The following is a 16,591-nucleotide window of genomic DNA, read 5'->3' on the forward strand; positions in this document are numbered from 1 at the left end:
TGCTACTGCGGTTGAGTTGGGTTTGAAGTTCACTTCAAATTACTTGACAGGAATTGGGAGAACATTTCAACAACAATTGGAAAAGATAAGAAGCCGCCAGCAGCTGCGGTGATAGATAAAACTCAATTGTAAGTCAATAATTGTCCAATTATCTGGCTGCTTTGGAGCAAACAATACATTTGATCTATCATCCAGACATCGTGATATCAACCGCTCTGCTCCGTGCCTTATTTCTGGAATGGATTTCACCGGCAAAGTGGTGCTGATTACGGGAGCCTCGTCCGGCATTGGCGAGGGTACGGCCATCTATTTTGCCAAGTTTGGTGCGTCCCTCGCACTTACGGGACGCAACGAGGCCAACCTGAAGAAGGTGGGCGATGCGTGTGAAGCGCAGTCCAAGAGCAAGCCGCTCCTGATCGTCGCCGACGTGACCAAGGAGGAGGACAACAAGCGCGTGCTGGACGAGATCGTGGCCAAGTACGGCAAGCTGGACGTGCTGGTCAACAATGCGGGCATTCTGGGCAACGGGTCGATCGAAAACACGAGTCTGCAGCAGTACGATGAGCTGATGAACACGAACGTGCGCGGTGTGTACCACCTGACCATGCTGGCCGTACCGCTGCTGATCGAAACCAAGGGCAACATCGTGAATCTGTCGAGCGTGGCTGGCAATCGTTCGTTTCCGGGCATTTTGGCGTACAGCATGTCGAAGGCGGCGATCGATCAGTTCACGCGCTGTACCGCCCTGGAGCTGGCACCGAAGCAGGTGCGCGTGAATGCCGTCAATCCGGGTAAGTGGTAATTGCCGGTGGGCCGGGTTGGGCTAATTGGGCTAATGTGTCTCCTTTTCTCTTTCCTCTTTCCAGGTGTCATCATTACGGACATTCACAAGCGCGGTGGAATGGATGAGGAATCGTACGCCGCTTTTCTGAAGAAGTGCGAACAAACCCACGCACTGGGACGCCCGGGCGTGGCCGAGGAAGTCGCTTCCACGATCGCTTTTTTGGCGTCGGACGGTGCCAGCTTCATTACCGGCGTGACACTCAACGTGGACGGTGGAAGACACGCCATGTGCCCCCGGTAAAGTGCGGCGCGCTGCGTTTCCCCGTGCAAAAAATGGATCAAACAAAAACGCATTTCATACATTTATATTTTTCGAACAATTTTATTCGAAGTAAAACATTGTAACGAACCACTTTAATAATGAGAATGCCTTCTTTGCTTAAACCCTAACTCTCACTCTAATCGCCTTAACGAGGGCACATTGCATGGCGACCACCGTCGATCGGCAGACTGGCACCGGTAATAAACGAAGCAGCGTCGCTCGCCAGAAACACGATCGCATCGGCCACCTCCGACGCCTGGCCCGGCCGGCCCATGGCGTGGGTGTTTTTCGAGTGCTCCAAAAACTTGGCGTACGTCTGCTCGTCCATGCCGCCGCGCTTGTGCAGATTGGTCACCGTCACGCCGGGATTGACGCAGTTCACCCGCACACCCTTGGCCGCCAGCTCGAGCGCAACGCAGCGCGTGAACTGATCGACGGCCATCTTCGAGATATTGTACGCCAGCACGCCCGGGAACGAGCGGATCCCGTTCACGCTGGACACGTTCACCACGTTACCCCGCGACTGCAGCAGATGCGGCACGGCCAGCATCGTCAGATGGTACACCGCCCGGATGTTGGTGTTCATCACCCGATCGTACTGCTCCAGGCTGGTCGTTTCGATCGTGCCCGTTTCGATGATGCCCGCATTGTTAACGAGCACATCCAGCTTGCCGTACTTCTCGATCGTCGCCTTCAGCACGCGCTCCGTATCGGCCTCCTTCGAGATGTCACCGGCCACCACGAACGGTGACCCGCCGCACTGGCTGGCCACCTCGTTCAGGTTGTCCAGCTTGCGCCCGGTTAGCGCGAGAGAGGCACCGAGCTGGGAGAACTTGAGCGCGGTCGCAGCACCAATGCCGCTGCTGGCGCCCGTGATGAGAACCACCTTACCGGCCAGATTCATGGTTACGAGACACGGGAGCGTTCTATTATGATCGTTATGTAATATCAACTCAAATACAACAATGTTGCTGTTGTTGTGGTTGTTGTGGTTGTCGGTGCTGTTCCGGACCGTTCAGCTGCACTTGGTAACGGTAATAAACTCATCCAAGCAGGCAGCGCAACGCAACGCACACACAACAGCCTGGTGGGGACCAAGCGCGATAAGATTGGATGAAGGTGCCTGTACACGAGCGCAATGCGCGAAAAGGAAATCACGTTTTTTTGGGTGCGTTAAGCATATAACGCTTTCTTTTGATTGCTTTGTTTGAAAATACTTTTAAAAAAATGCGTAATTCATCAACCATATTGTTGGTTTTAATGCTTTTGCAAACACTCAGCAAATTGAATTATCACTATCAACCGAGCAGCAGTAGTAGTGGTGACACATTTGCACGAAAGGCGAAATAAGCGAAATGAAATTATGCTCATTATTCACTCCCTTCTTCCTGCAAAGGACAGGAAGGCGCGCTCTGTGGACAAATCGTTCCTTTCGCTGAACGTTTCCGTGCTGCTTTTTACTTTCTTTCTTTACCGCCTTTTCATTGCATTTTGATGACCACATTTGCAGAATTTAATGACCGTTGTGGTTGGCAAATGAAAAATGTCCACCGCATACAATGGCGGGACGGGCGCATGATGCATTGCCCCTTCCCGGCCAAAAATGAGCCACAAATTTGACGCTGTGTGAAAGTGTAATTATGCAAAACTTTTGAAATTTTGAATTGTGTGTTCCTGGGAGATGTAAGAAAAGGCCCACAAAATGAACACTTATCACTGGTGCAAATCCACATCCGGTTACAAACTGATACTTTGTTGCCAATGATATTTTTTGTTTCCACTTTCCACTCATCCAAATCTTTGCACTCTCATCACGCGTAGAGCCCCGGCTACGAAAGGGACAACACACTAAGAATCAACAAACAACAGCATTACCAACCGACAAGCTCCTTTTGCGTGTGTGCGGTTCGTTGCGCATTCGGTGGCGTTTGTAGCACGTGTGCGTTGCCAATCAAGTTGATCGTGCACTCTGTTCGGTATGCCAACTTTTCACTTAAACTCCTGCTTTCAGTCCTGGACATTCCTGTCCTGTGTGTCCGCTCGGAACAAAAAAAAAAAAAAAAAAACAACCCCAGAAAGCAAGAAGCTGTACCCCAAAATCCCGCCGGATTTAGGAGCCAGCAGCAATCCCCTTGGCTTGGTTTGGTCTTCCCGTCCGGTCAGTTCTGCCAGTCATACCATGGGGGAGCAATGGCATGATTTGCACCAATTCACAAAGTTTTCCCTTCTTTTCGTGTAGCTTTTACCTCATCCCCCTTTTACCGGTTCAGTGTTCCGTGCCGAGTTTTAACAAGTCTGTTTGTCGAAGTTTTTATTATATTTCCTTCCCCCAAATTGAGAAACACAAACGCGTGGCGGGCAGGGCGCAGGCAGGGTTGGGAGGATGGGAGATAAGTGTGTTGAGCTTTCGGATTAGGAGTGGTTAAAAAGGGCTTCGGTTGGAAACTGTGGGTTAATGTTTAAAGTAAATAAAACAAAATGTTTGACCTTGTTTTAGCTCTTTCTCTCTTTGAGGACGCTTTGATCACCTGGCGAGTGGGCGAACAGAGGGGGTCAGACCCAACTGCAGATCTATTTGCGAAAGAAGTTCCGTAACCTGTGATCGAGATAACAATTGTAGCCAATTATCGAATTACGGAGGATGTTCTGTGCCGCCATTCAATTCGAAATGTAGAAAGTTAAGCATAAAGTCCATGTTAACAGCCAAAAGTTTTAAAAGCACGGTCCGTGTGGATTGGGTTGCTTCATAATTAACCAATTCTGCATCACAAAAAGGTTGAAAGTTAAAAAAGCATCCCATTAATTAAAACAAAAAAAGGGTAAACCTTGTCGATATGGTAGATACTAAAGGATGTGTACTTGGGACGACAAAATCATCGCCCCGTACCAGGAGGGTGCCGTATTTTCATCTTCTCCTTATTTTCACTCACAGCAGGAAGCGAAGCGGGAAATTAGCGACAAAGAGTGCGAGCGAAAGCGACGTGCGCGAAAAACCCAACTTTGCTGATAAAAAAAAAAAAAATATTGATTATGACCCGCATTCCGTAGCCGGTACGGTAAAGTTTTACCATAAATACAGGACCCAATTACCCGTCATCGCAGTGCTTATGCGATGTATTTTTCCGACAGGAACCTTTGGCCCTTGGCACGGGAGATGGAAGGGCATCCGGCCAGTTGATACGGTCGGTTGTTTGTCGGTTGCTTTTTCCCCCTTTCGCTAAAGTGTGTTGGACATTTGTTGCACTGTTACTGAGCTGAAAAGAGATTAATTTGTTGCGTATATCCGAATTTGGTTGAACGGGCCAATATATCTCCCAAACTTCCAACGCTTCCGATGAGGAGCAATGTTCGATTTTGTCTGGGAATGTTTTTCGTCAGCCTATACGTTGCTAGAATTAAATGTACGACTTTGTTTTTGATATTATGCCAGAAAAAGGCGCCGCAATATCCAATTCACCCGTTTTTTTTAAGTAAGCACAATACTCCATCAACACCTTATTCTGATCAGATTTTGTAGCTCCCATTGCATACAGTTAGGCGCTTTGTTCATTTTCTACTACACTTCAGTGGCACCAACCGAAAACGCCTAAATGTATGCAATGCGCTCTTTGCAAGCTATCCTATCCTAGCAATCCGTGCCATTAAAGTTTCGATGGTTGTTGATGCAAGCGTCTAAAAATAGAATACGGTCCCCACTCAACAGCCTACACAGTCACAGACAAATTTAGTTTATCGCACGGATTCGACACGTTCCGGAAATCATATTGCCTCGCTTATCAGTCAAGGGGTAGGAAATTGGAAAAAGCACACCGACCTGCTATGCCGCATCGGATTGGCAGTAAAGATTAGGCCCCTGACACACACACACACACACACGGACGCATATGCTTACCTACCGTGGTTAAGGTCAGTGTTGGCGCGTACAGCTAATATGCTAACAGAATTAGCATTAGCAGGCGCTATATTCCGAAAGCTCGATCCTTTCGATACCGTCCCGAAACCGCAACGCAACGCAACAGCCAACAAAAAACCGGCAACCCCATTTGCCGGGCGGTAGAGGTTAGTGGTGGACCCCGGTCGATAACCTTATTTCGGCTCGCCTAATCCGGAAGGACTAGAGCAGCAGCAACAGCAGCGATGATATAATTCACGCATCATCAATTTTGTCCATGTTCCGGACAGATTAGTCTGGCCTCCAGGGTTGCGCGGGTATGGAGCTCGACAAAGTGCAGCAAAGGCATATACAATGGCGTAGGCCTGACCGGTGTGACCGGTGTTGTGAGGAACCATAGGGCAGAGGGTTCCCCGGGCAAGAAACAAAACATCGGGATTTATCCAAAAGCGTGGGAAACCGAACAAACTGGCTCCACCGTTCGGATACGCCGTCTGGGTGTTATCGTTCTAAAATGTATTCATCCTTCCCCCTTCCCCAGGTTGCCGTGGGAGCAATAGTGGAGATCAGGCGCTTCTGGGCAATATTTGCAAATCATCAACAATACGCTGCCCTTTACGGGAAGCAGAGAGCAGCAGGGGCCAGGACTGGTGGGTGGGTTAGCTTTTCGACGCGATTTTCCTTAAAGATAAATCATTTTCTCAATCATGGTTCGCTTGCACTGTTGGCCGTTGACTTTGGAAATTCGTAGAAAATTAATACAAATTGGTACACAACCGCGCTGGCGTTGTGGATCTTGATACTAGCCCGGCTCCTCCCCCCGCCTTGCTTTCTTGGTACGTTTCCATCGCAGTAGGTAGTGTTGTGGGCTGGCAGGTTGGATAAAATTCTACCAAACGGGGGAGCACGGGGTTCTGCCCGTTCCTGTTTTCCCCATTTCTTTTAATTTATCTATTTTAAAATGTTGCCCCTCTGACTCAGTGGTGTGGAGTCCGACCGTCCCCGTTTGGGTTTGAGTCGAACTGCTCTGCCCGAAGCTGCAAGCAAAAGGATCAAATGCTGCTGCTGCCCCGTCACGCAGCATCGAGTAGGCCCTGGAGGGCAAATTTTAAACATAGTGACAGCCGACCATAAATTAGCCGTTGTGTCAGGAATGAAAATTTAATCACCTTTACAATGGGAGGCAGGGGGTACCATTTGCCAAACCCATCGGGCGAACGTTGGGACTGTGTGTATGCAAAGAAAAATGTAAAAGCAAACAGCAAAAAGCATAAACAGCAAAAAAAATTCAAAACCGTAACCATTTGCTCCGCTTTTGCTCGTTACGCTTTTACCTGTGTTTCGGCCTCACGACCGGATGGGATGATTCATGCAAACCCCATTTAAGGTCGGTAGTATCATGCAAATTTAAGCAGGCGGAGAAGTAAAACCAATATTTTCCGGGACGCTATGGTTTTTTTTCGTTAAAAGAAGGCGATTTAGCAAAACGAACCCAACGGAGAAAAGGGCATCTGTGCAGGGCAATAAATAATTACAAAACTTTGCTGCTCGCACTGAAGCCACTGGATATGGCTACAAATTGTCGGGCACTGTTGCATCTGTTTCAGAGAGGGGCGCGAATAAAAAAACAAATACAAAATCAATTCATCTGCTTTGGCGGTTTTTTTCTCGCTTCGATTACAAACCATAGCCACCGATTTAATGTGGCTTAACGGATTGACGGATGAACGTTTTAAATTGCTTACGGTTGTGACTAAACGATGGTTACTGGTTCGATCTAAGCTTTTTTTGTTTTGTTTTTGTTGTATGCCCAATTGCGAAGATAGCAGCGTTCGTTCGCTCGTTCGTTGCACCGGCACACGATAGCAGCAGCAGGGAAGAGAAATGATGCGGGATTTTAGAGCACTTTTTTCCTCTGCTGCTGCTGCTGCTGTTGCGTGTAACAACATCACTTGTGCAGAAGGAGCAAAACAAAACATTCATCGCCATGCCCACCTCGCCACCCACCACCATACACAAACCCTTTGTGGTTCATGGAGGCGCTGCCGGTGGCTGCCGAGTGAAATCAAGATCGATGAAGATGAAGTGGTTCGGAAGGACAAACCCATTAATCCTGCACCAGAAATGAATCCGTTTGCGTGGTAACACGATTTTTTTCTCTCTCTTCTATCGTATCTCTCGTCCCAATGGTGTCAGTAGTGAAATAAGACCTTCTATTCTTCTTATTTTGCACAAGATTCCAAAAGCATTTTCTTTTTTTTTGGTACACTTTTCCGCGTAAGCGTATCAGGCGTGTCAGATGCTTCGAAGAGGGAAGCCGGACTTCCATATCGCGCACAAAAAAAAGGAGTCGCAGTAAAACAAAAGCGATGACTTACAGCAGCAGCAGCAGCAGCTGGCGGGGCACCGGACCAGCCACCGGACAATGAATGCCAATGAAGGGTTGCTGCGCGGGGGTAGGGACGGTTGGAAAGGGCGAAGGATGAAAAACTGGGACAAAAAACCCGTCAAACGAAAACTCATTATTCATTCTTTGCGTCGAACGGCGTTATCCATCGACGTAAAGCGAACAAATGAACGGGAAAAAGGGTCAGAGGCTTGGCTTTAAAAAGCTCTCGGCCTTCAACAGCGGGTGGCAGCCGGGTACAGAATACCATACACCCCCCCCCCCGTCTCCCCCCGCCCGAGGCGATGGACCATCAGTCCACGCTGTCATACTGGCGCACTGCATGCGCCGCAAGGCTTACAACGCGCAGCAGATATGCTAGGCTTTGTAGGACTATGCTCCATTCTTGCTGCCGTCGCAAGGAAAGCGCAAAGGGTAGGGCCGCTTATAATGAAACGTGACGCTGACAGCAGCACAATGAAATTACAGAAACAGCATACGACCCGAAGAAATAACGCCCAGCACGCTGTGCAAGGGGATTGTCGAGCATGAAATAAAGCGTACCACACTGCAAATGGCAACCTTTCCGTTGCAGGTCGTGAACATGCTTAATAGCTCGTTGCGAACCATGTTCACACAAGTCGATACGGCGGTGGCCGCCGCCAAATACACACCCACACACGCACATTGCAAATTGCAGCGTGTGGCTGGAGCGCATCGGTATGCGCTTTTGCACGCCAGGTTCCGGTGAAAGGATGGCTGGCGTTGGCGGGCAGGTTCGATCTCTTTTTTTATTCGCTTACTGCCCTACCCTCTTCACTCTTCACAAAGGAATCAATTTGAACTAACTAAAGCTTTCCTGGTTTCGTGATGTGATAAGATTATGTGCTCACGGTTTAGCACTGTACTGGTGCTGCTGCTGTGGGAGTATCTTTCGCGGGGAGGATTGTATTCACGTTCGACGACATTCGACGGCATTCGACGGCATCAGCGGCGAGATCTTGTTTGCGGTAGATTTAGTGCGCGCCGGCGGTGTCGAGGGAAAGCAATCGATTCGAGACACTTCGATTCGCGGCGGTTGCTCAGTAAGCGGATTTGCTCGAGCCGCGCTGCCGATACGGTTTATCCCGGCATTCACTTGCGAACAGGCGAAGCGAAACGAAAAGCAAAAGGGCACATTCGTTTAACGTTTTTGACGCTATTTGCATACATTCGAGGTGGCGCTGTAGGGCAAAAGCGCGGCATCGAACGGTTCCGTTGAAAATAAACAGAGGCAGGCGCATCGAACACTGCACGCCTAAAGGTATGCAATACGCGCAACGCTATTAATGCTTTCACGTGCTACACTCATCACAGCAGAAGCCTGCCACGCTCTCTCCCCACCACCCGAAAAACTTTACACTCCGGAAAGTAAGAAAACCAGCGGGCCCTTTCCCACCCCCCCCACTTTACTACCCACTACCCACTTTATCTCGGTTGGATTAACGCTCAATCAAAGATTAATTTATACGCAGTGCATTAACGTGTTGCAATTCCCCAGGCCACCATTAATTTTACCTGTCTCGGGTAAGGGTTTGGCCCTTTTTCCCCCTTTTTCCATTTTCCCCAAAGCAGCAGACAACAACATGTGCCGGATAAATTATCTTCCCTCAATCACGTCCCACGCTGTATGTGTGCGTGTGTGTGTGTGTGTGTGTGTGTGTTTGTGTGTACATTCCATGTGTTAACTGCTGGTGCATGGGTGAGCCGTCGCGTTTAATCCTTTGCCCTTCCGTCTAACCGGCACGCGCACCGGTAAGCAAAAGTGCGTACAACCCATCCCCTTAAAATAACATAAATTATGGTCCAACTGGTCCCTCGTCTCTTTTCCTTTCAACTAAAAAAACTCCTCATTGCTCTACACTGCCCGCAATGGTGGCCTCGAGAATGGAAGGCAAAAGGATAAGTGTATTTAATCGAGTAAACAATCCCGTTTTCACAGGGAAAGGGTACGCCAAGTGTGTGTGTGGTAGGCACATTTAACCGTGGAAAAATAAATGTGATTCGGGACTTTCCTTTTTTTGGTGTTTGTGTGTGTGTGTAAAGCTCCATGAAAAGGCGTCCGACACATGAATTCAATTTTAAGGGTTTCGCTTTGTAACAACTACAACAAAAAATGGCAAAAGAAATATGGAGTCCGCCGTACAAATAAACCCTCTCGACAACATATGGGCGAAGCATTTGCCACCCAGTAGACTACCGCTTCGCTTCGCGGGAGGGAAAGTGGGTAAAATGTGGTTTAAAATGTGATTCAAGCGGTGAAGACCTGGAGGCGGCAATGCGAAAAGGTGCTCGAAATAGGGAAAAAACAGGTTTCACAAACCTGTGTGCGAGGGGCATGGGATCGTCTTTTCTAAATGGAATTTTCGCCCATTAAAAGAATCAACAATAACAAAAACAGCAGCAAAAAAAAGCCCCTCCGCGAAGGACGAAAGCTTTCCCTATCGCACGCGACTTGGCAACTCGTTCTAATCTGTACGCGGTTTTCATCCCGAGCGAGTCGAGTGTGGGTTTCTTCTTCCTTTTCTGTTTTTTTGTTGTTGTTTTTGCTCCCCCATTTCCATGTTAAATATAATTGCCAAGTTTTCAGTAAATACAATTTATGAGTAACTTCACCAAATACCACTCCGGAGCAGCAGCAGCCTGGTGGTGGTGGTGGTTGTCGGTGTAAACCGTCTCCCTGAAGGAAGGATACCGATGGCACCACGGTGAAAGGTGGCAGCAGCGTTCGAGGAGGATGTTTTAACTTCGGCAATAAGCCCACAACTTTGGGTGGGACGCACACGCGAATGCTGCTGTGCGTGCGCTAGAGCGACGCCCGGAATGTCCGCAAAATAAATGCGAAAATGCGGAAGTGCGATACATCAACGGGATCTCGTGTCGTTGCCGAGTTCGATTCGAGCAATGGTGTGGGAAGCAAAGCTGGGGGAAGAAATAGGCAGACAAAAAAAAGGAACACACAGAAAACATACTTCGTTTCCTTATTCCCTCCCATCCCTGTGTTGGAATGTTGCCTATTGAAATACTTTTGCTACAATTAAACCATAAAGGTTCTTCTTCCACCCAGCTTCAGGGCGGGCGGCGGGCTGCTGGCGATCGCTTCGTTCCACCACCGCCTAGCAGCCGCCGCGGCAGCAACACGAAACGCATGAATGGCGAATGTTTGTCCTTCTGTACGAGGCAAACGAGAGAGTGGGAGTAAGAGAGAGAGAGAGAGAGTCCGAAGGAAAAGCGCGACCCAGGTTCATGCGATCCCCGCCGCTTCTACGAAGCGGAAAGCAAAGTTTTTGTGTGCCTGCGTTAACATTCCAAATTTCCCCGCGAAACAAACTTTTGGTAGCGTAAGCAGAGGAAGAACAAAAAAAACGGACCCAGCAAACACTCGCGGCCAACAGCGAACAGGAGTAATGGCAAAGGAAACTTTAAACCACACCACTCTGCTCTCGTTTTTCCCCGCTTTCCACTGGTAAAAAGATCCGTTTTTTGTTTCGGTAGGTGGCGAGGAGGAGGAAATGGAAGGCCGCGGGCTCGGGTGGCAGGACAGGATTGTAATGTAAGATTTGTAGCTGATTGTAAATTTTTCAACGTTTAAATTTCAATTCCTCACCGATCCACCGGGCGCTATCCTTCGGTGCGCTTGCCCTTCCCTTCCAGCTTCCTCCGTCGGCAACACGTCAACACAACTGACGTCGCGGGCAAACTTTCCCACACTGGGACCCCGTGTTTTCGCCGCCGCCACCGTCGCCGCCGTCGTCGTCGTCGTTGTGATTTCTCACTCCGGGTGTCGGTTTTGCGGTTTAACCTCGGGCGCGCCAGAACCTTTTCTATCGACGGGGGGAAGAATGAAAATTTATGTTGCTCACGGCTGACCGCACCCTCTATCGCAGCAGCACCGCCCAAACAGGTCGACGAATTGATTCCAACCTTCACCGCTTCACCGAAGTGGAGAGTGAAAAGTTTTCCCAATTCATCTTGTTGTGGTTTCGGCTTGGCTGCTAAAGCACTTCTTCCCACACACACACACATACATATCAGCAGCCGCCCCAGGGAAGGGCGAGCAAGTGCCGAAAAGGTGAAAGTGATAAAACGGGCCAAACGCAAAAGAAAAACGTCAATTAAACTTGGTCCTTGGCCGGTTAGTTGGGCCGACTTTTCCTCCCGTGTGGGAGGATGTCTAGTAGGTAGAGGTGGGTTGGGAGCAAAGAGAAGCAGAGTCAGTGTTGCGCCAAAAGGCGTTCTGGCTAAGTTCCCGGACGCGCTAGGCAACGCCGGCGTCGGTTAGTGCTAGAAATGGTTTCGCCAAATTCGCCGCCCAACCGATAAGTGGTTATTTTAGCACACGAGTTAATTCTCCCTTTTTTGGTTGTCTTATTCCCATTACTCTTCTTCTTCTTCTTCTTTTTTTCTCGTTGTCATTTCATGTTTGCTTAGAGACGCACAAAACCCTGGGGCAAAAGTTGGAGCAAATAATCTGCTACCAGCAAAACTTGGTCCGGCACAGTGTCGGGGCCGATGATGTACACTGAGCACCTCCGGCGGAATTCTCCAAAAAGTTCGAACGGTTTCTTTTTCTTTTTTTGTATGCGACCAGTAGGGACATAATAAAGGGGGGCGAGTAATGAGTCGCCCTTGATTTTCTTGTCCTTTTTTTCGTTTTTGTTTAAAAGCTTAAAACATTAATTTACCAAACTACTGGCGCAGCATAAATGGTGGAAGCTTTTAGGAAGATCACTCTCTTTTTTTGTGAACTTTTAATGCATAGTGGTTTTAAGTGGGGAGTGTGCGTTTGAAAATTGATTCCGAGTAAGATCGATAGCTTTTAGTAGTGTGCAGTAGCGGAAAACAGCACAGCCCTTCAAACAAGGTGAAACGGAACAGTGCAGCAGAACAGGGCACCAACCGAAATACGACCACGGTTGCTGTCCAGCACTGTCCATCTTGAAACAGACACGCCGCGCTGCGTCAGTTCCCCGTATGGGCGTAATAATGCGAAATCATTGCCCGGAGTTTTCGAGCAGCAATTTCTCATGTTTCATGTTTGCATCGACAGTCTGTTCTTCCCTGGCAGCTGCTGCTGGGCTAATAGATTGTTTCCCGTGCTGAATCTGGTCCGGCGGTAAGATGTCAAGCGTTAGTGTGAAAGCAAAATTCTACCTAGGGGAATGGGGGGGGAGGGTTTCCGTTCCCGGGCGCGTCCATGTTTCCTCCCAAACACTCATCCTTCCCTCCCCACCCCGGTGGTATGTCGTCGTGTTCTGGACGCTTCGGTGTAATTTGCCGAGAGGCACTGATGTTGTTGAGCTGCCCGGCAGCTCGAATGGCGATAGGTAGGTGTTACGTGGCGTTGATATAAAATAGCAATCGCCGGGAGCGGCTTTCGGTTGAATCCGCATTGCCACACGGGCGCGAATCATTATTATTGTGCTGGTTTCTTGCAGCTCGATCTTTGAAGTGGCAGCTCGTTTGGTTTGAAGCGGTTTAAAATTACGATTTATTCTAGCGAACTAGGGGCGATTCATCGTGACAGTCAACAGTGATGGGCACGACAAGGGCAGACTTTGAAGAAAAAGGAAACGTACGTGAAACAACATTCAGACATACCAAAAAGCTCGATACTGTTTTAGACAGTAAAACAATGAAATACAAAAAAAAAAGCTTGTTTGAGGTTTTCAATATCTACTTTGCAACTAATAAAAGCAGCGCCATCTGGTAGGAAACCGTCGAGTCAATCAAAGCATTTGCTTTTATTAGTTATGTAGAAATGGTGTTTTATAAGTGTTTATAATGGTGTTTTATATATTCCTTTTTAATGAATCGTTTTTCTTAGCCAAGTTTGCGTGAATGCACGAGAATGCTGTTCAGCTAAGCACTACTCCAATCTTCATCCGACGGCATGCAGCAATCAAGGTTCTCAGATTGCAAATTTCCTCAATTTCGGTTTTGATGCATTTACTTGGTTGGAGCTGCTAGTGGTGGCGGTACTACTGTGTTGGTGCTGCTGCAGGACAAAGTTCGTAATTTAATTCCCCCAAAGAAGCAGCCTCAATTCATCTGCAGCGTATGCGTACGGAAAGTTGCCGGTAGCCGGTTAAATTAAGCTCCGGACGAACAGTAGAGAGCGAACAGCTCAAGGGCAACCGGTGCCTGGAGACGGCAAGTTGCGCAAAGAAACCATTGTCAGGGCAGTGAATGGGCTGAGCAATTTCAAAGTACACGTTGTGCAGCATGCAAAACTAGGTTGAGAGTACGCCAGTGTTTCGGCAATAATTAAAATTGTCATTTGTAGAAACACCAGGCACACTACATTATTGCTGATGGATACTAACTGCTCGGATTGTAGAGTTTATTGCGGGTCAAAAAGAACACTACCATCGTTCGTGAGCCGACAAAAACACCGAGACATGAAGGTTTGGAATAAGTTTTTCCTGATGTTGTACGAAAAAATCCATACAACTTGACATGCAAAAAGAAGGGAAGAAAACCTTTTAATATGATTTACCTTCCAAAAATCACAATTCGCTTTCGCTTGAACCACCACAATGCGCCCCATTGTGTGATGGCGAACACTTGGCACAGATTTTTAATGTTCTGGGTAGTTTTTGTGTGTGTGTGTGTGTTTGTGCCTTCTTTCCTTTTGGGTTTTTTGGCTTTTTGGTTGGTTCATAATGATAATGGCTACCGTCGTTTCTAGCAAATAGCCTCCAGCGACTGTTTGTGTGATGATGAATATTTTAATTGGATCGTGGCGTTCCACGCTTCAGTTCGTTCGTCCCGAAATTCGTTCGTCGGGTGTGTGTGAGTGTGCTCTTTGTTCTGTTTCGCATCTCACCGAAAAACGTGAAAATAAGAAAGGAAAAAAAAACATCTTTCCGGATAGAAAATCAAACATATTGTGCGAACGGTTCATTATTCTTTGCATTGCGTTGGCAGATTAGTACCACAGGTAGGCAGGTGACGGATGTGACGAACTAAACTCACAAGGCCCATATCTTACGGGTGTGTCAAAAAGCTTACCCAGCTAACGGGGCACGGGTTGCCATGAACAGGTAAAACAAATATCTCTACACATGAAGCCAATTTTATCTGTTTTTTTTGTTTACACTGATAAGCGAAAGCAATTTTAAATGATACAAGCGCTCGTTTGAGGCGAGGATGTAACCTTTCACAAACACCCTACTCGTTTGCCTGCAATTTGGACCGATTCGTGGACAGAGGCAGCGGACAGCTAGCTGCCTGGAGGGGCGCGTATCATGTTCAAGCATTCTTAACCAATACTATCACGTACGCACCGCGAACACGCACAGCATTGCCACAACATAATAATAAAAAATCCACTGCGTAGGTGATGGTAATGAACTTTGAGCAGCAATCGCAATGATGGTGGTTCGGCCACACCAGGCGCCTCCATCCGACGAGAAGTGAAAAAGCTTGCCCTCTTCCCGCGCAAACAACCGTACCCGATGGGCGGTGTGTGTGTGTGTAGGTGCGCGTGGGTTTAAATTGAATAATGGCAAAGAGCAGGCAGGCTGTGCCGAAATGTCGAGAACGCGGCATGCTATGGAGCATCGTATATCGCGCGCGGCAAAGCGAGCGAGCTAACAAACCGCAATCATTGACACACGGTTTACGTACAATGAATTTATAATTTGTTGTACCGCTTGTGGGAGAGAGAGAGAGATACAGTTGCTAACTGATAAAAGGAGAATAGAACGCAACCTTATCATTCCCTTTCGCGAGCACACGCTCCCACCCTTCGCCGGGTGGTTCGAAAAGGCGTTAACAATAGAATATGTTGTATACGACCCCATGGCACTCGTGTTAACAGTTCGCGCGCAAAGAGCAAGAGTGTGGGGAATTTGTTTGCGTAAAATGTTGGGACCTATTGCTGTACGGGCAAGCATCATAACGCTGCTGCTGACGAAGGGGTCGATCACGCTCAGCATGCTAATCCCTGTTAATATGGTACACTGAAACCAAACCTGTTGTGTTGCTCGTACCAAGAAAGCTCAGCCAGCTTAAGATATTTTACAGTGGTTAAATGAACCACCCCCTCCCCCCCTTGGCTTCCAAGAAGCTAAAAGCGATTCATGCTTTCCCACTGTTAGCACCTGGTTGGGTGGATTCATTTTTGACGCCCTTGCCACAGCACAGTGGTACGCCAGCACGTACACAACACTTTTAATCTTCCATTTTATCTCACCACACGCTGCAGAGGCAAGGTGCATTTCGACTGTAATGAGTTGGAAAACTGTTTCCGCGGTGGACAGAAACGTGGCGACTGCCAGGGCACACATACTTATTTTTTATCGCGGCAGCAGCCCACGTCAGATTTATGTCATTCTTTGTGCCCCCGTGTGGATGCACAAACGGCACCAGGCCTCAGCGTGTTATGAGTGGGGCTCTAAAATCAAGGACATGGGGGCCACGACGGAGCTCTCGACCGTTCTCGGTCCAGTGGCCGTTGGATTGGAAACGGAAACACGAGATCTTACTATTTTGTTTTTCCTTTTTCTATCTCTTGTGTTCTTTTCAGACACCCTTAGCTGTCCGTTTGCAGGGATGGGCAACTGTCTTTTGGACACGCTCGAAAAAAATCGATGCATATGCTAAAAATGATAAATCATAAGTCTGCGATGTATTCGAAGTGTACTAAGGTTAGAAGAAGCGCTATTTATAAGTGCTTCGATCAAGAAATTATCAAAAGAATGCTAATATTTTGAACGATTTGCATTCAATTCTTGGTTTGGTATTCTTTATTTTTGATTTGTGAATCAGTTCGTAGTTGTCGATATTCGATTTGAGGTTTGAGAATCAATCAATATTAATCAATATCAATATCAATATTTCCTCAGGAATATCTTAACGAATAACATCATAATACCAACGCTGACCTAAGTCCTCCACTGGTGTCTCATCCCTGACCGGCAGAATCATTGTCCGGTGCGGTGTTGTGGGTTTGCGAAAGAATGCAATTTTCCGTCAGATCACAACCACACTCACCCCACTGGTAGACCGCGTGGGCACTTGTTACACGATGGTAGTATACACCAAGCCGGATGTGGTCCCATTCCCATGTTCCTACTACCCGGACGGATGCTTGCTACTGACCGGCAGCAGTTACATCCCACGGGTTCCCTTGTGGTAGCTATTATTTGTCACGAACAAAACC

General features: G+C 47.9%; 2 protein-coding genes across 2 annotated transcripts; one reads left to right on the forward strand and one right to left on the reverse strand.

The window, feature by feature from the left end:
* Positions 1-15: 15 nt before the first annotated feature.
* Positions 16-1,201, forward strand: LOC120904284 (3-oxoacyl-[acyl-carrier-protein] reductase FabG-like). The gene is made up of 3 exons (XM_040314212.1): positions 16-128; positions 196-791; positions 867-1,201. The coding sequence occupies exons 2-3, from the start codon at positions 239-241 to the stop codon at positions 1,082-1,084; spliced, it is 771 nt and encodes a 256-aa protein (XP_040170146.1). The 5' UTR covers positions 16-128; positions 196-238; the 3' UTR covers positions 1,085-1,201.
* Positions 1,142-2,152, reverse strand: LOC120904364 (3-oxoacyl-[acyl-carrier-protein] reductase FabG-like). The gene has a single exon (XM_040314326.1). It carries the CDS (start codon positions 2,007-2,009, stop codon positions 1,251-1,253), a length of 759 nt encoding a protein of 252 aa, XP_040170260.1. The 5' UTR covers positions 2,010-2,152; the 3' UTR covers positions 1,142-1,250.
* Between the last annotated feature and the right edge of the window lie 14,439 nt (positions 2,153-16,591).

This window comes from Anopheles arabiensis, chromosome 2 (genome assembly GCF_016920715.1).
Source record: "Anopheles arabiensis isolate DONGOLA chromosome 2, AaraD3, whole genome shotgun sequence".
Taxonomy (NCBI): Eukaryota; Metazoa; Arthropoda; class Insecta; order Diptera; family Culicidae; genus Anopheles; species Anopheles arabiensis.